Genomic DNA, 22,573 nt, shown 5'->3' on the forward strand with positions numbered 1-22,573 from the left:
TGCAGGATGTTCTTATCCTTTAACATGGTGACAATGATAAACTGTTTTCTTATGCTTGTAATAACCATACTATACAGAAAAATAATTCTACAATGCAAGCAATGCGTACATACAAGAAAAACTATTATATTTTTATGTTGTCTTTTCACCAGTTCTTGTATCAATTTTTTCATGTAACATTTATTATAATTATTTGATACAAAAGCAGTATTTTGTAGCTAAATCGTACATTTTGTTTCGTACGTACATATAAGAAATGTAAATTTAAATGTACTCCATGACATGGGTTAGGTGGCAGAACAGCCTCAGGCTGAACCTCTCCCACTCAAATAAAGAAATTGAATTTGAGTATAAGTTGAATAATTTATAATCAGATGTTTGTATATTTTAAAATTTACGAGTGTTTTTAATACAGAGCATGCAATTAGTGGAAGTGAAGTATCATGATAAAACTGTTAATGATAATAATAATAATAATAACAATATTAATAATGATGTTGTTGACAGGGCCCAAAACAAAGAATAGCCTAGGGAACGAAGTTTTATAAATCCTCCCCTGTTCTGCACAAAAACAGGCAAGGAAAGATGTATGTATGCCAAAACATTGAGCAAATTAAAGATTTCATTCATCAAAGAAATTATAGTTCTTATTAATATTAATAAGATTAATATAGATTACCGTTTACAAAATAAAAAATCTCTGCCTAGGCGGCATCTACCGGTATATTAAATTTAAAGCAGTCTTAGAAACTTAATCATAGAAATTGTGAACAGACCATTTTACATAATTACATGTTGTTTTTTGTTTGTTTGTTTAACTAATAAACTTTCTCTATTTCAGGTGGCAGGGAAAGCAGCCAAGATGATTATTTGAATTCTGTAGAAAGATATGATCCCAGCTTGAGCAGGTGGTTTTTCGTGTCTGCCATGCATGAGAAAAGGGCTTACTTTGGATGTGCAGCCATTGAAGAACACATCTATGTCATGGGAGGATACGACGGGAATGCCTGGTTGAAGTCAGTTGAACAGTGAGTAATGCTTATTTATTATTTTCCAACTTGTGGCTGGTAATATTGAAAAGCTAGTCTCCTTGATGCAATAATTACTAGTGGTTAATTTTTCTACACATGTAACATTCAATTACAAAAATAAATATTTAGAAACTCGGGGTTCCCACTTTCGTGGAAAAATTTGAAAAGTTAGGGAAATGAAGTATTTTTATGTACTTGCCATGATTTGAGAATGGAAGTAAATTGCATGTTTCTCATGAACCAGCTTCTTGATGAAAAAAATATAGAATGTTTTATAGTTTTTTGTTTGTGTATTTTGCACAGTGTCAACAAATTTGAGTACAGCTTGTTTTTTGCCAGTGCCAGCTGGGAGGATGCTAGGTTGATTGAGATTTTTGTTGTGGGCACATAAGCATACAGGCCTGTCACGCAATATGGGGAAAACAAAATTGAGGACTGCTCTCCCCCTAATAAGATAATAAAATATGTGTTAAAAACTTCCTTACTAAATTTTTAAAACTGGTTCATTCATACATTACTTAACAAGCAATTAAACTACAGTAAAACCTCGTTAATCCGGACTAATGGGGGGATCAGTCCGGATTAACCGAAATAACCTCAAAGAACAGTAGAACGTGCATTAAAACTCCGTTTATAGCAACAATACACATTTATTATGGTGTATTTAAAGGGCTTGGCCTAAATACACTATACAGTACAAACTCTGCGGGAAACAGAATTTCGATCAGTGGTTGACTGCCTTTTCTTTGGGAAGTTCTCCGATGGACTGGACATTGAATGTACGTATTCTTAGCCGTTACAGAGCAATATGACGAATGCGATTGTTGAGGTTTGTGTAAGGTTTTACCTTCTTTTTTTTTTTTTTTTTTTTTGCCCCTCCGGATTAAGCAAAGTCTGGCTTATCACAGTCTGGATTAATGAGGTTTTACTGTATACTGTGTCTGAGGACTAAAATCTCCTAAGAAGCAGTTATCAGGTAACCTTAATATCTCAAAAACCATTAAAGCTAGAGACCTGAAACAAAATTCACTTTGTAGCTAATGAAGTATACTTCCTATGATATTCAGGTATGTTTTGCTTGAAATTGCATCGTAAGTACGAAAATTATGGTGGAAAATGGGGTAACAATAGTTAAAAAATTGCATTTATAAGCCCGATTTTTTTAATGAAGGGGTTTAGTCTAAGGCTTGATTTTTTTTTCACGTGTAGACCTACCTGCAGGGTGTCTGCAAATAAAATATCAGTGCTTAGAAATGAACTCCTTTTTTACAGCATGGGCTCAAACATGACCGTTCATTGAATTTTGACAGTTTTCGGGGTTAAATATCTCAGATGGGCCCCCTTTAAAAATTCTGAAATTTGGCACATAGGATGCCCTTCATGAACCTAACTCACAGTAAAAATCTCAACTTTTAGATTCAACTCGTTTAGGTCAATATGAGGTAACGTATGTCACCTAATTTCTGACATTGCAAAGTAAGGTTAAACTACATTCCATACTTAGAATAATGAAGTCTTTTCTTTTTCTTTTTTAAATTTGGGTTAAATAAAGGCTCAGAAAATATAGTAACATAAGGTTTTAATACTTGACTTATCATAAATTGAAATTACAAGGTATGACAATTGAAAATCTGCGAAATTTCATTGCAAAAGGTTTGATTTATTAGGTACCCATGACCAGTTGGTGTTGTCAGCTCCAGTTTCCTATTCATTCTCTGTGTTAAATCAGGCAGGATTCTTTCTTCTTTCACTAAGTTCGTAAGTAAATTATCAGAAACCTTCAGTTCATCACATATTTTTTCTTGACCAAGTAGTAGCAATCAAACTGATGATTCTGACCTTTTCAACATTAGTTTTTTGCTCATTTACATTTTTCTTCTCATAATTTCAATTATATGATTGTACTGGCCATGCAAAGGATTGTCACACTTGCTTTCCTTTTCTTCAGTTTTAATACTTAGTGAAAATCAACTTTCCAGTTTCCTTTGAAGTCCTTGTAGGATGTGAATAGTTTTTCAAGCAAGATCACTTTATTGTTTTTTTGCAATCAGCCTCCTCAGTTTTGAAACAGGAGATGCATAAAAAACAGAACAGACTTCATGCATTTCCTTTAGTTTTCCTTGGCTTGGCACAAAGACATGATTTCAATTCTGGCATTTAAGTGAGTCACTTTCTCCACATATGAAACTTTTACTCCAACATATCAGGCATATTGATTTAACTGGTATAAGGCTTTCTTGACACTTTTTTTACCTTACCTTACTTTACCTTTTCTTAAATTGGTACTTCTGAAGATCACAACATACTTTACCATATAAAAAACTATATTTAATGGTATTTGCATATTGTCTCTAAGCCATACACCTGTAGTCTTGACCTAAGAAGTGTTATCATTTTCACTGACTTTGTTAAGATTAGTTAGGTCTTTGGGAACCTTACCAAAAGGGTATTTATGACCAGAGGCCTGCACAAGACCTGGAGCAGACCCGTTCGCGAGACATCGCTCCTGAAATGCCATGCAACCTGCGCAACACCCTCGCTTGAGCAGCTTGTATGCCCACCTGCACAGATCGTTCCTGGCAGGCATGGTAGACCCGGCGGGTACCCGCAGTCTTACGATACCTAGTAGGTCTCAGTTCGTTCTTTCCATCAACTGCAGACCCCTCCCTCTACATGACGTAGTTGCTTCGAGTAGAAACTGCACCTGGCCCACACCGTTCTGCAGTGTTGCCAACTGCAATAGATTTTCACTACTTAAAGAAGGGAACTCGAAGCTTGGTAAGCCACATCACCAATGAAATGAGATTTACGAATGTTGCTACCCCCGCCCCCCACACACACACACACATTGAAATAGGTTTTCCGTGGCACAGGATCCATAAGTATATATCGTAAACAACCAATATACGTATATATAGTGTAGGGCCTCCCCCATGGCGCAGTGGTAGCGTCATTGCCTTGTAATCAAGGGGTCCCGGGTTCGATACCCGGTGGAGGCACAAGTGGTTCGGATTCCACTTTAAACTGTAGGTCCAGTCCCGATTAGCCTTACTGCGCATAAAGTGGACTTAAAACACCAAATCAAACCAAACGTGTATATATAGTGATATAGGGTGGGACTGAAACATGTCACGTTCGACGCCGAGGTCGCGAGTCGAACAACACACTGTTCTACTGCGAACACCAGGGCCGTAGCCAGCCAGGGGCATTGCCGTTACCCTTGTTTGGGGAGGGGGGTTTCAAGTACTTGGATAAACGTACCAACAACAACAATCACAATAATAGCAATAAAGTAGCATGAAAGGCATTATTATCCTCATAAATCACGCGAAGAGGGGGTAGAAGTCCGTTCTCACGTATTTGTGTTGAAACAGAGGATTAGAAATATTTTTTTCAACACGTCAATTTCACATTAGCTAATAATGGAAAACAAGCACACAAACTGTTTTTGAAAGAAAGAAAGTGCATGATAAATGCATTCCGAATGTACATACATATGGCATGTAAAATTTCCATCTACAATATTTTCTTTTCACATGGAGCGACGTATTACATAATCAATTCATCCAACTCGTAACAAACCAACATTAATAGCAAATAATATCACGGGCCGCCATAGCATTCTCTGTTTTAAAACTTTTCTCACTTAGATCGTTCGGCGCTCAGGGCCGACTCCCGCTACCCCTTTGCTACGGCATTGAACTTGATGAGACTGTATAATATTTTATAACATATTTCTACTTTCGTAAAATTTGAAATCAAGGGGTTGCAATTACCCCTCCATTCCCCCCCCCCCCCCTTGCAGGTGCCGTTGGCCGTCTGGAATGAAAATGCAAGAAAAATATGAAAATTAATTCCATCTTGAATACCCTTTAGCCTTGCTACTCTTAAATTCTGCTAGCCTGTTTTTACTTGTACTTTAATGTTTGACCCCCACCCTGACCCCTCCGCTAGACTTAATTTCCGTCCAAGGTTGTGAGCAATGCACCCTGCCCGCTCTGGTTGCGCCACTGCGTGCCTGGTTAAGGCACCATGCAATGAAAAACAATTAGTTTTCAGTGAGGAGATTTTTGTTTGCTCTATCATTCATTTAGATAAATGAAGCTGTAATACTGCGTGCATTTCCTGGCAATAAGATAAAAACTGCTTACGCTGAACTGAAAATGCCAAGTATATAAATTCTCCTTGGAGGAGAGAGCTCCTTCTAGGACTTCGTAGGATTTAGGAGCTACGTAAGTAGGCAACACTGGCTGTAGCTGTCCACGTGGTGATGAAACACCTGGAGCGACACGCTGCCGGAGGGCTGTTTCCTTCCAGCAGGTTTTGCAGGCGCCCGGGTCTTGTTGAATGCCCAGTTACCTTGTAAGCGCAGAGCACCTTGAAGAACAAGAACCCGGGTAAAGACGCAAGTCGACTCGTTGCCGTGCGCAGTCGAGCAGGTATACCTGTCCTCGCGGGCAAGCGGGCAGTGGGTAGGTAAAAGGCATACAATGCAGCCCTCTATTTATGACAGTCCCCTCCAGTTAAAAATATTACAGAACACTCCTGTCACAGATAACGAACATTCACAAGTCACTAGTCTCGGCACATTAGGCAAAGGAAGAATGACAGCAGAGATTGTACATGCACAGATCAATTCCAGGCTTGCCTCACATCTTATCAAAACATGTCTCTGAATCTTCTTCTGTGCATGACTCACATCTATTTCAATGAATGTCTTTTCTTGGAAGAAAAAATAAAAGTGGAAAATAAAGGAAACAAAAGATAATATATTCTACCAGCTTTTGACACTCCAAAATAAATAGCCTACTTTCAGTGGAGTGCCCAAGGAGGGGTTTGTGGGGGTCATAACCCAATACCTTTGGCCTAATATTCCATAAACAATTACGTCAAAGGCAAGATAATTTGGCAAAAACAGGGCTGTATACTAAACAAGCATATGTAACCCCACCTCCCCTCCCTTTCGAAATTCCTGGGCATGCCACTGCCTATCTTAAGCTGCATGTACTGCTACATTGATAAAAATATGGGGGAAGCTCAGTTTTGGAGCTGACAACACCAACTGGTCATGGGTACCTAATAAATCAAACCTTTTGCAATGAAATTTCGCAGATTTTCAATTGTCATACCTTGTAATTTCAATTTATGATAAGTCAAGTATTAAAACCTTATGTTACTATATTTTCTGAGCCTTTATTTAACCCAAATTTAAAAAAGAAAAAGAAAAGACTTCATTATTCTAAGTATGGAATGTAGTTTAACCTTACTTTGCAATGTCAGAAATTAGGTGACATACGTTACCTCATATTGACCTAAACGAGTTGAATCTAAAAGTTGAGATTTTTACTGTGAGTTAGGTTCATGAAGGGCATCCTATGTGCCAAATTTCAGAATTTTTAAAGGGGGCCCATCTGAGATATTTAACCCCGAAAACTGTCAAAATTCAATGAACGGTCATGTTTGAGCCCATGCTGTAAAAAAGGAGTTCATTTCTAAGCACTGATATTTTATTTGCAGACACCCTGCAGGTAGGTCTACACGTGAAAAAAAAATCAAGCCTTAGACTAAACCCCTTCATTAAAAAAATCGGGCTTATAAATGCAAATCTTTAACTATTGTTACCCCATTTTCCACCATAATTTTCGTACTTACGATGCAATTTCAAGCAAAACATACCTGAATATCATAGGAAGTATACTTCATTAGCTACAAAGTGAATTTTGTTTCAGGTCTCTAGCTTTAATGGTTTTTGAGATATTAAGGTTACTGTATACTGCTACATGAGCAAAAAAAGCCATGCGCATGTTGGAAAAATGGCTGCCCCAGGAGAACTAAAGACAATAATTTTTTTTGAACATTGGTTTTGATATCTAGAAACATGTACAAACCTATGTACTAAAAATGATTTTTTTCTAAAATGGTCATGCAACCACCATTGGATGGTTTAGCATGGAATGACCCCACAATATGGTAAACATTGTGTTTGGGTTAGGTGTACACCCTTTTTTTCCAGCTCTAGGCTAATGGAAATGGAACAGTTGAATAAATGATAAGTTGAAGGATCGATGGAAAGAAACAAAATATTTTGCAACTGCATGTTACTGCCTTGATTGACTGTTAGTACCCACTTGAAATATGAATTTCCAAATTCCTTATTATTTGTTATTACTTGTTCTTTTTTAATTTTAATTCCTTCTTTAACATTTCATTCCTTATTATTATTATTATTAGCACTAGCAATGGGGTTACCAACTTTCGGCCATGAATTTAAGGGAGATTTCCAACTTTCGCCATTGATTACGGGAGATTTAGTCATGACAAATTGTGTACATTTGTAGTGGCGTGGCATCACTCCAGCAAATGTTTATGGAATGGATAATATTAAACAAAAGAATTAAGTTACATTTATATATTATACAGGTCACAATAGAGAATAACAATTTTAAAAATTGCATGTTTCTTAGTCCTGACTCATATGTATTTGTTCACTGATGCTGCGGAACTAAGCATCAATCAACTACTACAAAATATGACGTTCCTTCCGTCCACCAAAGATTAAATGTGCAAGATCTTGTAGTCGACTTGAAGTTTTCTGTGGCTTGCTGAACCCTGAATGAGTTGAAATTTCGCGAATTTGCTTGTTAATTAAATATACGGGAGAAATAGAATGTCAATATGGTAGCCGAGGGAATACAAGAAATAAATAGCTCTAATGCAGGAGATCCTGAGAAGTATGGGGGTTGGTCACTCTCACTAGCAATCAAGTTAGCTCTGCCAGAGTAAACAGTTCGTTCAGTTGTTACATGCTCTGCGAAACAACATTTTTTCATACTTCATCTCTGGTGTAGGAGGTAATAATTAGACACACATATTTTTCTTATTGGGTTGGTGCGAATGAAATGTCCGGCCCAGGTGCGTCATTGCCAAAGGCCAAAGAAATCAAAACTACAATACCTGGTCAATCAAAATAGTCGCTGTCTGCAGCCACACACTTTTGTCATCGCTCAGCCAACAATTGGATTCCATGGAGAAAGAAGTCTGGAGTCTGCGACGCAAAGATCTCCTCAACGGCATGTTGCACCGCCCGATCATCAGCGAAGGTCTTCCCTATCAGGAAGTGATCGAGATGCCGGAATAGATGGTAGTCAGTGGAAGAGAGGTCGGGAGAATATGCTGGATGAGAAATTGTTTCATATTGCAACTCACTGAGAGCCTGTACCGTCCTTTGCGCGACATGTGGGCGAGCATTGTCGTGCAACACGAGGACACCATGTCTGTGGACCATTGCTGGATGATTGCGGAGAAATTTGCGTTGCATTTCATGGAGTTCAGCACTGTTACGATCTGCATTGATGGTTTCACCTCGCCTGAGAAAGACATGATGAATCACACCCACCATAGACCACCATACCAGCAACAACACCTTCCGTGGCTGGAGAGGTGGTTTCGGAGACCACCCTGGAAGTTGATCACGATCCAACCATTGTCCTGATCATTTACGATTGTCATAGCAGATCCATTTTTCATCTGGAGTGACAATCCGATGCAGGAAACCATCCCGGTTATTCCTTACACTCAGAACTGCACACCTCCAGACGGCGAGTCTTGTTGGCCGGTGTCAAATCATGTGGTACCCATAAGTCCAACTTTTTCACTTTACCGATGGCACGGAGCCGCCGAACAACAGTGGTATGGTGTATGCCTAACTCGTCTGCAATGGCACGAACACTTTTCCGAGGGTCCGCTTCCACGACGTTCCTGAGGAGCTCATCCGAACATGATGTTGGCCGATAGCCACTGGGTTCATTTTGCAATGCTGTGTCACCGGAACGAAATTTAACAAACCAGCGGCGAATGGTGCGTTCATTTACCATTTCTGGCCCAAATGCACTGTTAGTGTTTTTGGCAGCTTGCTGAGCAGAATGTCCCAGTTTGAATTTGTAAAGACAAATCACTGGCAATTGTGTGTTCTCCGTGGTGCACTTTCAGACGACCCTGTTCAGCAACACACTGCCTCCTGACTGTCTGAGTGCTCCAGCCTGTTTGCTGGACGTATACAGGGTTTATGACATTAGACCCATGACCTCAGTCAATCCCTGTGTTGTGTTGTTGAGGAAAGTTCTTCACCAGACGTCAAAGCGGACATTTCATTCGCACCAACCCAATAAATACAAAAGCAAAATTTTGGTACAGAAACAGATTCATTCTGGGTTCAAAAGCGGTAAATAAAATAAAATTTCAGTGTTACAGCTGTGAAAAATTGGATCAAAAGTTGTGTATGAAATGACATTTTGGTTTTAAAATTATGAATATGATCCTAATTTGATTTAGAAACTGCACTTATTACACAAAATAAACACATCCATTCTAATAGCACATTTATGTGGTTATCAGAGTATTAAATTGATTCCTGTATAAAGAGGTTCATTTTTGCTTCTCAAATATTTACAGCACCATTAGTCAATTTTCTGTGAATTGCATAACTTCAGAGAGTGTCGTATTGGTAAATGAGCTCTATTGTTGTAAGAGTATATTTCGCATTTTGCATCATTTCGTGATAAATGCACGTCATACCTTTCAGAAACATGAAAAATGAACATTACAGCATGTTATTTCACATTTTGTGTTTTCAAAAATGAAATATGCATGCCTCTAGTAATTATGTGTGTTTTTATGCCAGATACAGCACATTGACGAACCAGTGGACGTACGTAAGCTCCATGGGTGTTCCACGCAGTAGCTTCAGCACAACATGTTGCAACAACAGAATCTATTGCATGGGTGGTTTCGATGGCGTCCACTACCTCAACACCGTGGAAAAGTACAACCCACGCACCAACAGATGGCACTGCGTCCATGCCATGCAGATGCGCAGGTTTGGATTAGGAGCTGCAACACTGTATGTGCCGCTACTGAAAGACACTTTGCAAAAAACGTAATTTAACACAGACTTTTAAGACTGCACCGGACCTTTAGCCTGTGGCAGCAAAGTTGTTTTTGAAAAATCCTCTCCTTGTCACACGCACATGTCTGGCTCCTTTGGACCTCACAGGGATAGTTTAGCTTTCTGTACCGGACTTCATTAGAAGCCTGGATGTAACATTTTGTTACAGTTATACAGGTCAGAATTTATCCATTCTTTCTCCACGTTTCTGCAAAAAACAACTCAAACAGAGTTTTCTTCAACCAATGAGAAAAAACTCAGTCAGCAGGATTAATTTTTATTTAATACCTTATGGAATTTTAAATTTCCCACTGAAAATGCACTTGGCATTAATACCAGGAAAATCAGCCTCAGCAATTAGGAGTTAAGATGCAATCGTGCTTTGTAAAATATAACTTTTTTTTATGCTTGTTGAAGCTTTGTTTTATTTCTGCTGGCCTTCACATGTGTGCAACCACTGACATTTACTTCTTATGTCTGAAAGCCAAACACATATGTGATAGAATATAAACATTTTTGATCACTTGCACAATTGAGAAATGAAGCTTTATTGACCAAAGTGTTACTGTCAGTTCTTTGACTTGATAACGCTGATGTGCTATGATAGTTTGTCAATATTATATGACCTCCTTGATGGCGTAGATGTAATGTCGTCACCTTGTAATTGCAAGGAGTCCCGGATTCGATACCCAGTGGAGGCGGACATTGCACAGTGGTTCGGATCCACTTTAAACTGTACACCCAGTCCCGATTAGCCTATCTGTGCATAAATTGTCAAACAACAATTCAATGTGATTCAATATTATATGATAACCATGTGTGTATGCATTGCGCTATTTGAAAAATTTCAAGTGCGGGAGGGGAGAGGAATTCCTGTGATTACTCTGGAAGAATTGGGATAGATGTTATTTGTATATACCCCCCCCCCCTCCCCCGTGTCAAAAATAAGCAACTCAAGGGGGAGTATGTAGAAACCAGGAGGAATTTCCCTCATCTCCCTTTCAAATACTGCCCCGTGTGCATGCACAGGATTCCAAAATCAGAAAAGTATTTCCCAGAATTAGACAGGGAGATTTTCTTCTTGATCCCAGTACCAAAATATCAAGATCCTGCCCGCATACCTGTGATTTGCAAAAACTTGAAATGTGTGACAACATTTTTCCCATTAGCTTTAGTGCAAAATAGAATTAGCTAGTGTTCTTTCGAAACTACACCTTATTTATTTTAGTGTTTCTAAAATTTAAGAGAATTCTTTATTGTAACATTTTGCAGTTAGCTGTGTACATAACAATTCTACTTCATCTGTGGGTAAAAGTGAAAAGTCTGTTATTTATAAATATTGCAAATAGAGAAGTAGGGAAAGAAAGTTCATTTTACATGCTCTATTTTTGGTATACTATTTCACATACCCACAAAAGAAAACCTCTTTGCATATTCTTGGATTTACCAACCAGTCTTCAGTGTGTGTACATAAATCTTAATTTGATTTTGACATATTTTTCCCTTTTCCATTCTTGCTAATTTAAAGAAGGTTATTTTTAGCAATAATTTTGCATGATTCTCCTAAAGGTCCACCTTTGTGGAAATTATATGACTTGATTTTCACAAGTCGATACTTTATGTACCGTTGATTTAAGAATGATTGTAAATGTGTATATTGCTGTTATGTGGTTAGTGTTATCATTTGTATGAAAGAAAGATTGCCATATTGTACTGTAAATAATATTTGGTAATAATTTTGTTCTCTTTTGAGGACTTAATTTTTTTTGTTACTGCATCCACAAGTTAGAATAAAGGACATGCAGATCCATTTTCTTTGAATTCCACTTAAAAATGTAATCTACTGCTGATGCTGGCATCAGCACTTGCATGAGGAGTAATTTCATTTACTTACGATTGTAGTGAACAAGAGTTAGAGTCAAGGCTCGAAATGGACCAGAGTGCACCGGAACGGCATTCCGGTTCGTGAATATCTGGAACCTTTCTGGTTCCGTCTTGTCAGAAATGGCAATGGACCATTCCGGTCCGTTTTAATTATCACTGTAGTAATGAGGGATTAAAGAAAAAGAAAATATTATGTTAATGAATGTAAAGTGTTTTGTGAAAATTTCAATTTCAAGTCCTGGTTAGAGTGGTCATTATTATTGCTATAAACATGGGATTGCCATATTTGTCCTCTTCTATATGCTGCATTGTGCTTGCACGCAAAACAGACTACATAACATACAATTACATATATATGGGGGGGGGTCTTTCTCTCTCTTTTTGTTTTTATACAAGTTTGTATATCTTATTTCTCTTGTAGTCTATATCTATTACAAGCATAAAAACACAGTTTTTCTTAGTGATGCTGTGTTTTTATGCTACAAAAGACTACAAGAGAAATAATTCTAGAAGGTAAGCAATACGTACATCCAAGAAAAACTATTTGTATATCTTGTTGATGGGCTAATAGTTTATTGTTGTATGATTTTAATGTGCATAATATGGGTTCTAACGTATTGCACGGTCCTTTATGCATTGTATAAAATACAATGCATGAAGTTTTGTTAGTAGTGCAATACTTTTTTCCCAAAGACTATCATTTCTCTTTGGGAAGCAACTTTTTTCTTCCATAACAATGTCTAGTAGCTATGATCATATGCTATTTTGTGGTTTTTGTAACAGAATCATGAAGATGGATTTGTTAGGGTATTTTTTCATCCTCTCATGCTTCTTTATGTAAGAAATGACAGATAGTCGGGGGACGTAGTTAATTTTATATACTTTACTAAATGTTAAACTTTTTATTGAAATGTGCATTTTTAGTTCATGTTGAAACATGTGATATTATTTGAACTGTGATATAATTCATTATATGCATAATAAAGTTATTGCTACAAGTACATTTTAGCAAGTTTGGTGTTTTATTCTCAGTATAGGTGTAATTATATTGTTGGACAATTTAGTATGCTGTTACCTTACCCAGTATAATTAGGAATATGTAGTTCCACGGTGGCTCAGTCGGTAACGTGTCTGACTACCATGCTAAAGGTCCCAGGTTCAATCCCCGGCCGGTTCAAATCCGGGAACTTTTCTAACGTTGGAAGCGGCTCTGGTGCCCACCCAGCATCGAATGACATGGGTACCTGGGGGAAACCCTGGGGGATAAAGGGAGTCAGGGGCTGATGCTGATCACATCACCCCCACTCACGACTGGATCAAGAAAGTGTGGGGCGTTACCCCCACACCCCTATACGCCTTCATGGCGTGGTGCTAAACACAGGGGAGCACTTTACCTTTTTTTAGTTCCTAATCAGATCAAGATTCTATTTAGTATTCAATATTAAAAAATTGTGAAAATAGTACTGTGATGATTATGCAACCCGATTCTTGGTTCCTGCAGGCATGAAGGATATTTTAAAAATTAGCAAGTCCTAAGTTCTCTTAATTCTATCTTGGTTGGTTGATTGATTGATTGATTTGGTGTTTTAGTCCACTTTATGCACAGTAAGGCCAATCAGCACTGGACCTACAGTTTAAAGTAGAATCGGAACCACTATGTGCCACCAACCGGTATCTATCTTGGGATTGTCAGTATGTTATTGTTGTGTGAAAAATATGTGGAGCATTACTTCCACATCTAGGGACGTATGTAAGAAAAAATGTCAGGCAGGAATTGAAAAAGGGGGTTTGAAACCCTTCTCCCTTGTTATGCTCATGTGCACATTCTTCTGCTATACATGATAGTGGAAGTGATTATGAGCATCGCCAGAAATGTAGGGGTCAAGCCATTGATAAAACTTGAATAGTAGAAATAATAACAGTGATAATTATTATTTCCATGATTATGATTATAATAAACAATAATAACTATTAACAGGCCCGTAGCCAGAATTTTATTTTGGCAGGGACTCATCCTTTATCAGCAGCGGCCATCTAAAGGTGAAAAGGGGAGGGGAGGTAGAAGCCCTGTAGATGAATTTCTTTGTATATTACAGCTTATAATACTGTTCAAGGTTTTTAATCGTGCAAAGTAAGTAAAATTAATTACCAATGTACACTATTTAAATGAGATATTTGTAGGATTTCATGGGGGATTCAGCCTGGCTACATGCCTGACTATTAATATTGTGTTAATGTAATTAATAGAGTTCGAATTTTTATGACCTAAAAACTTATGTAATATGCATGCATTTATGCAAAATATGACCTTAAAAACTGAAAATATGACAAATAGGATATATGTAAAATTTAAAATTACTGACATTTAAAAAATATATGAAAAACAATTTACAAAATAAAATTCGGCCAACAGTATTGAAAAACTTTTAACCGAACTCTCTTACAAAACTTTTTAATTTCACACTCTGTGGGCACTTCACTTTCGGCATCTTGAAATTATAACAACGTATGTGTTACCTGCAAAATTCGTTCCCCTACTTTCTGGAGCAAAGATGGTCTCTGGAGCAGTGTGAACTGGAAGCTTCAAACTCTAATCGACAGGATTCCTTTCTCCCCTTCCTTGGCACTGATACGATCCCTCACTGAAAATAAGGTACACTTCCAGTGCTGTCTGGTTGCCGTGTATGGGAGGGGAGGGGCAGAACAGCTAACGATAAGGAATGAACAATAGCCCAAACAATCTTTAAGCGGATTGCAGACAACAAAAATAACAATTGGAAAATAATTTAACTGCTTATGTTTTAAAGCACGTCCAGGAAAAATACACCGTTGGTTATTTTCCAACCAAGGTATAAAACAAACTGAAAAAAAAAAATCCACCGTTCAGATAAGTTTGCGAAACAAGCCAGGAATTTCTTTTTAAACACTGGAAGTACTGTGTGTTGAACACTTTTGGGCCATAATATGCGCTAAACCGAAAATATAGTAGAAATATGCATTTATATGACCAATAAAAACAGTGTTATTGAATTCAAAACACCAAGAAACATGCTTAAACTAACTTAACAAACCGAAAACCAGTCCCTGGGAAAATATGATATGTCATAAAAATCCGAGCCCTAGTAATTAATGTTACAAATACCATTAATTAAGATCTAGTAAAGATTAAACAACAGTCATTTCAAATTATTATTATTATTATTATTTATACTATTGGGAGACTTTTGTATTCGATCCACCAAACAACTGAATATCCAGCAGAACTATTTTTAATTATCTCCATAAATTTCATACAGTTAGTGTACTGAAATGCATAGTTATTGTTTTGTTGTTAACTTTTACATACTATGCTCCAGAAAAGGCTTGTAAAGTTAGAGGGAATTTTTTAGCCATTACATTTATGTTTGGTCTTTCACATAAAAAAAAACTATTTTTTTGGAATTTTGAATATTGAGGATTATTTTGTTCAATGGTAGAATATGAAAATATAATCTGGTTCTTGTATTTTATACACACTTATTTCAATCTAATACAGCTTTTACTTTATATCCTGTTCCAGCTAACTGTAGAGCAGTGCCGCGCATATCGTCAGAGGAGGAGGAGGAAAATCGAGTGGTGAAAGCGCAGCGTTGCCAACCGTACGGTCCTAACCGTACATGTACGAATGCATGGTCCAGACCTTACTCCGTATGGTAAATGCACGGTTGTCAAAATTTTCTCTTGCAGTTTTATCCCTAATATTTCCCTAAGAAATTCTTAAACCAATCGTACGAACCTGGAGACAATAATACGGTGCGTTTGGTATTATCCTTTTCAAAAGTTTGCAACGCTGCATAGGAAATCGGGTAACTTCCGTCGCCCATTACACAATCCCGTTTCTCTCACTGTTCATTGGTGGAGCCATCTCACGTCAATACTTGCGCAGAGACTTGTTCTCGTTCGCCTTGTCTACAGTTAGCTGGTACGGAGTTTACTTATTTTGTTCGAATACTTACCAACTGAACTGAACAATAATAACAAGATTTTGCATTTTTGTAGCTTGAAATAAACTATGTCAATTTCCCAGCAGGTCGATGGACCTGTTTGACCAATGGAAGTAATGACATTAGTTCAGCTTTCCTTTCTTTAAGTTTATGGAGTGATCTACCTGTAATCTCTGATTGTCTTCTTTTGTAATTTATTTGCTTTGAGTTTTGTTTTTAAGTCCACTTTGTGCAAATACAGGGTCCGGCAGAGGAGTTAGATGGTTTTGAAATGTGAATAACACACTTAATTTTCAAAGGTACAGAAATGTATTACTACAGAAATACAGGTTATTTTATGCCATTTTTATTTACCACGACAGTTCATGTAAAAAAATGATGCCTTCAATTTATTTCTATACACATTCGAAGGCCTTTTTCCTTTCCTTTTAAATGACCTACGTAAGATCTTGAGTCAGCGCTTTGTCCGTTTGAACAATTGAAATAAATTCAAATCAATAATCGGCGATCCGGTGAGAAGTTAGTGGCCTGTTGTCTGCCCAGTAAGCATGGAGCCCTGGAATGTGCAACATTGAGCATTTGGTGTCATCGGCTCGTATTTCTTCGAAGATGAAGATGGGGATTGTGTGACGGTGAACTCCGAATGCTATATCACATTGATGAATACTTTTGTTTTACCAGAACTTCGTCTGCTTCGGCGTAGGCATAGGATAAATCAGCAAGACATATGGTTCCAACAAGATGGAGCAACGGCTCACACATCTAGATCATCTATGGCTGTTGTTCGTCAACTTTTCCAGGACATGTCATTTCCCAGTTTGGTGACATACCCTGGCCTCCTCGGTCACCAGACCTTACAATCTGTGATTTTTTTTTCTGTGGGGATTCCTCAAATCCAAAGTGTATGTGAATAAACCTCACACATTAGACGACCTGAAGCTTGCAATTAGAGATGAAATTGCAAACATTGATGGTGAAAGATTGCAACGTGCCGTCCGCAACTTCTGGCAGAGGCTTCGAATGTGTGTGCACGTAAATGAAAGTCACTTGGACATCATTTTTAAGTCATAAAGAATTGCCATGGCAATTGGCATACAATAACTTAAAATGGCATACCATAATCTGTATTTCTATAGTAATACATTTCTGTACTTTTGAAAATTAGGTGTGTTATTCACATTTCAAAACCGTCTAACTCCTCTGCCTGACCCTGTATGTTAATTGGCACTGGACCTACAGTTCAAAGTGGGATCCGAACCACTATGCCATTAGGGAAGCACAAAATTTAATGTATATTGCACCAAGGAATCAAGAATATCTCTTGTTTTTTTTAACACATTATTTGTGTGCAGAGTTTCAATTTTTTGCCATCTCTTAATGCAAATCAAATTATTTTATTTCATATTAGTGTGATAATATTAGAACTGTACTTTACTCAGTTTCAATCAAATATGTGATAGTATTCAGGTGTAAAACTATGTAGAAAAGTAAAATTTTTAATTGAATTAACCATGCTATCCTTAGAGGTAGACATCGTACAATACACATCAAACATACAAATTGCCTGACGTGGTAGGATGTATATTAAAGGCTGACTAAAGAATAGTTTTGTTTACTGTGCAATACAAATAGCAACAGGTCAGGGTAATGGAATGTGAAGAAAGCTAAATTCAATGGAATATTTAAGGAAACACATATCAAAGTATTCATCTTCATAATTCATCAGTCATTTCTCTTCATTGCAATTCAAATATTCAGGTGTAATATTAACAAAATTAGTCCCCAGCTAGAATAGTTTGGCTAAGCATCCCAGTTTCTGCATTATATCCATGTTGATTCACACAAGTATCCTCTCCTCTCCAATTCAAAAACTCAACCAAGCATCCCCCAGCTAAGAATTTCCACTTTGAGTACTGTTACAAGTAGAGAGGAATATTTAATCATTAAATGAAGAAGATTTCTACCAGAGGCCTAATGGCATGTTCAGGATTTTTGGAAGCGAATATAAGCCAGAGATCGTGCTTTTTTTTGCAGTATTCAGTCCTATATTTTGCCATTTTTTTCCAGGATTTGACTTTATTTTTTTTTTATTTCCAGTAATGTCAGACCAAGAGAGGGGGTGGGGGCTTTGACTTGTTGGGTTAATCAGTGACAAAGAAGAAAGGAGGACAGAAAAGCACTGAAAAAAAGGGAAATTCCAAGAAAAAAGAAAAAAGTACAGGTGGTGTGGGGGATGCTGTACCAGCGCTCTGTACTTGTCTAAAACTTAGGCAACAATAGGCACCATCATAATCTGTTAAGCCCCTCACGGCAAAAATACATCTCCATGTATAGGGGAAGTTTGTATAACTGCTACGATATGTAGAGTTGTAGACTACCATTGAAGAGTATTAACAATTTAGTTCACACTGAAATTAAATATGTAATGAAATACATAAAAGTAATTTAAATTAAACGATCCGTTGTCTTGTCACTGCTGACGAGACGGAACGAAAAGGTTCCAGATATTCATGAAACGCTTCCCATAAGGCTTTATTGTCCCTTTTCCTAGTACGCAGCCAATACGTTACAAGTTACTTGTTTGTGTTATTGTAGTGTGTATGTGTGACGTGTCAGTGAGACTATTGGAATGCCAGCCGCAAGATCCACGTTAGAACAAAGATTTTTTTATGTATGACACGTACCTACGTGAAAACAAACTCGTGTCGAGACGTGTGTAGGTAATTTGTACAGAAATTCCCATGCGTTTCAACTCCACACAGAGATACGGTTAGACATCTTGTCCTTAAATTACGAGAAACTGTATCGTTAAATTTTGAAACACTTAAGCAAAAACGACGGATTCTAACCGAAGCAAAACTCGATGATATTGGTGCAGCGTTAGAACGTTCTCCAAACAAACCTCTACGCCGTGTTTCACAAGAGGTGGGCGTGTCAAAATCATCGGCACATACAGTCACTAAGCTACTAAAATTAAAACCATACTCTTATAACACAGGTTAGTGCTCGTTTTGCAATATTTATATAAATGTCTGCATATGTCCATAAAAATAAGCGGGCATTTCAGGCCGCAAATGTCGGCATCTCCGTCAGTGCCGCCCGCCACGCTTCTCCCGATCTCTCGGCTGCAGATCGAAATGGACGCACGGTATAACAGCGCATATTCATTACGTAGCTTACCTGTAGTTAAGATCGGAATAATTTACATAAAAACAAGTGCCCTGGCAATTAAATTAATCTCAAATAGATGAATAATTGAATATTTATCGAATAACAAAGATGATGTTACATGTAGTTGGAGAAAAGTAAGTTTCTGATTAATGTTTTTTGCATATTGAGTAGTAGTGTACATAAATCTTATTTGTAATGTCATTCAAAGCCGTATGATCCCAATATAATCCTTGCCTTCTAAAAAGTTCAAAGGAAATTAATAACCATCGATTATGCAACAAATGCTAATATTTTCATTACTTAATTTTAGTACTTTGTAAGTCTTTGGGGGGGGAGGGGTCCGCACCCCTGGACCCCCTAAATATGTTATTCCTGTCCTTCAAAGCCCTATGATCCCAATATAATCCTAGTCTTCCAATAAGTTGAGAGGAAATTATACAAAATATGCTATACGAGTATATTTTAATTATATTTAATTTTCGTACTTAATAAGTCATTCTGGCGGGGTGAGTCCGAACACCCTACGTCCTTCCTGTTCTTCAAAGCCGTATGATTGCAATATAATCCTTGTGTTCCAATAAGTTCAGAGGAAATTATACAACAAAGGCTAAAATAATATATTTTTCATTATTTAATTTTAGTACGTTATTAATCTTTCGGGAGGGTCCGGACTATTTTGGACCCCCCCCCCTAAATACGTTCTTGTTTGCATTATTTAATGTTTAATGTTAGGCATCATGCTTTGGCTCCGGCTATGGGACGCTCGCAGGTTCGAGTCTCCTGAGGAAGCGTAATAACTTTTCTCAGATTTTGGCCTGTGTATGGGACCAGTGGCCACCCACCATCGTGAGGAAATCCGGGAGCTACGAATGAGTAGCGTAACTCGGTCATGGGAATCTACATCAACGACTGGTGGTTCCTCGTGCTGACCACACGTCACCCCATAAGTGGTTGGATGATCTCCCACCTCGGCAGGTGAGAGTGAGGCCAGCAGTCGATAGGTAGGCCCTGACTGATTAATGCACGGTCAGCAACCAAAATCGGCAACTTATTTTTAAAGTTTTCCAAAAATACAGTGGAAAGAGAATGTTGAGAGAACCCTTCCTTGAGATCAATGGCGTGCTCAGGATTTTCAAATGGGGGTTACATAACGTTTTTTAGTAGTCTGTCCTCATTTTGCCATCTGGGACAAAGGGGGCTGGTATGATGTCCATCTCCCCACATTTGGGCCCGCCACTGCTTGAGATAGTCGAGCAAGAATTTTTGAACGTTTTGGAATTCCTGGAAATTGTGCAAGATATGCTTTATTCTTGGGACCACAGCCCCCCTGTGGACCCCCCCCCACCAATGGCGTAGTGGTAATTTTGTTACCTTGCCGTGTTGGATACCCATTGGAGGCACAAAGCAGTTTAAACTGTAGGTCCAGTTCCGATTAGCATTTCTGTTCAAGAGGTGGATTTAAAAACAAACAAATTGCGACCCCCGTCTATTTTCACTTCTGGCCATTTTCTTTCTCGACTAGTGTTGTTCTTGATTCAGATCGAATATTCCCTTTTCACATGGGGGGAGTTCTGGAGGGGCCTGGCCCCACCAACTTAAAAAAGACTAAAAAAATAACACGATTAAGTTCATTTACTACATTTTTGTTATGAAGCGATACCCCAAAACCGCAATAGCAGGTGTTAGACGATTTGATTGATGCCTACAGTTTGAAGAAAGAAAATCGTAAAATGACTTTGTGATGAGTCAACACTTATTGCTGAGGCATCAAAAGAACTTTTCAGTTTAATTTTTCTAAAATTTCTGAAGCTTACTGTTGTACCGTAACTTTTTTAAAGTAATACGAGTATTGTATCAATACAAAATTAATGAAATGCAAAATTCAATAATCGTACTGTTTTGCTTCTTTTAAAACTGACAGCCAATATACTAATTAATATTTGTTTACTTAAGCGAGGAAATTTAATATTTTCAAATCTAAAAGGCAGTGTTTTTAAGTTGTTTTTTTTTATTTCCGGGAAGGCCTCCTGACCCCTTATAAACCAGGGGATATTCAATACCTGAGAGTTTTTGAATATCCCCTAGTTTATAATAGCATATGCTCCTCCCAGAGTCTGCCCCCCCAAAGCAAAAGCTCAAACTCCGCCCATGCCTTTTCAGCTTTTAAATTCCCAGTGTTATTGGGTCGCTTAGTAACTAAACTTCAGAAAAGAATTTAGCGGCGATTGGGTGCCATAACTGGAGAGGCAAGGATAGTTTACTTTATCTTGGTAGACAAGACTTGGGGTAAAAGTTGGGGAAATGCCACCTCCCCTAATCACCGCTACTGCCCAACGATATAATGATAACAATAATAAAATTGGTTTATTTTTGTTTATAACAGTATAATAATATTCTTAACTTTTCTATTAAAATTTGGCAGGGCCTGCCCCCCCCCCACAAAAATTCTGGCGACGCCCATTTATGTAACTACGACACATCACTGCTTCCCATTCATTTCTGAAGTTTTGCTCTCCAAGTAACTAACTCATTTGTAACTTGTATTCGATCCTTTAAGCCTTTGAACAATGTTAAAGCGAACACCGTACAGTGATTGCTTATTTAAGAGGCTAATTGAAAACTCATGCTTGATTTCACCATTGTGTCTGATGTCGGCAAGGTCCGTGCCGAGTGTCTTGCACCCGTTAACATTAGCAACTAATTTCTCAGAACAATGGACCAGCACTGGCTTTGAATATGTATAATATCACTTACCGAACCCAGATAAATATTAGTCTTGTGTAGCTGTCATGGCGCGTTGACGTAAAATGGATGAAGTGGTCTTGCACAGTACAATAGACAGATGGATTTGACATAATACAACCTTCATTAAACTAGGTTAAGCGACGCTTGCAGTCTTTGCTTTAAAAGGACAGGGAACAACTTGCACTCAGTGTTGCATTACAAGTGAAACTGAGCTGGTATCATTGCAAGTGCACAGGTTTGATCGTTGTTAAAATGACATGAATGTAAAGCAGTTAATGAAAATTCGTTTATTGACACATTAGGACTTCGAAAAGTGAAATATACTGCCCACGACCAGTAGTGGGCATTTCCGGGACAGGTTAAATGGTCGACGAAAACCGTAATTTATCATTAATTCGTATGTAACCGCTCGTGTCTTGTTTCTTTAAATATCACTTTGTTAGGTCATGCTGATTCATCGACAAGCATTGACGATCATATTCTGTCTTTCACTAGGCCTCCCCGATGGCGCAGTGGTAGGGACATCGCCTTATAATGAATGGGTCCCGGTGGAGGCCCATAGTGGTTCGGATCCCACTTTAAACTGTATCCCGATTACCCTTACTGTGCATAAAGTGGACTTAAAACAACAATTCAATCAATCAATCCGTCTTTCACTAAAATTTCCTTTTCAGTGTGAACTATTTTATATATATACAGGGGATGGACAAAAATATGGAAACACCACGACATCAGAACGGGTGAAATCGACGCAATTTTTCCACTTGAAAACGGACACGGTGCGACATTCTTTTGTCTTGCGCCATGAGATAGGA

General features: G+C 37.9%; 1 protein-coding gene across 5 annotated transcripts in view; it reads left to right on the plus strand.

The window, feature by feature from the left end:
- Window positions 1–9,970, plus strand: part of LOC146004688 (kelch-like protein 23) — a 29,635-nt gene extending 19,665 nt beyond the window's left edge. For all 5 annotated transcript variants that reach the window (XM_083143624.1, XM_083143628.1, XM_083143629.1 and 2 more), the window contains 2 exons: window positions 842–1,028; window positions 9,712–9,970. In XM_083143624.1, the coding sequence (XP_082999750.1) occupies window positions 842–1,028; window positions 9,712–9,970 (446 nt within the window). The remainder of the gene's footprint in view (window positions 1–841; window positions 1,029–9,711) is intronic.
- The last annotated feature ends 12,603 nt before the right edge of the window (window positions 9,971–22,573 follow it).

Source organism: Lepisma saccharinum, chromosome 22 (genome assembly GCF_977018435.1).
Source record: "Lepisma saccharinum chromosome 22, izLepSacc3.1, whole genome shotgun sequence".
Lineage (NCBI taxonomy): Eukaryota > Metazoa > Arthropoda > Insecta > Zygentoma > Lepismatidae > Lepisma > Lepisma saccharinum.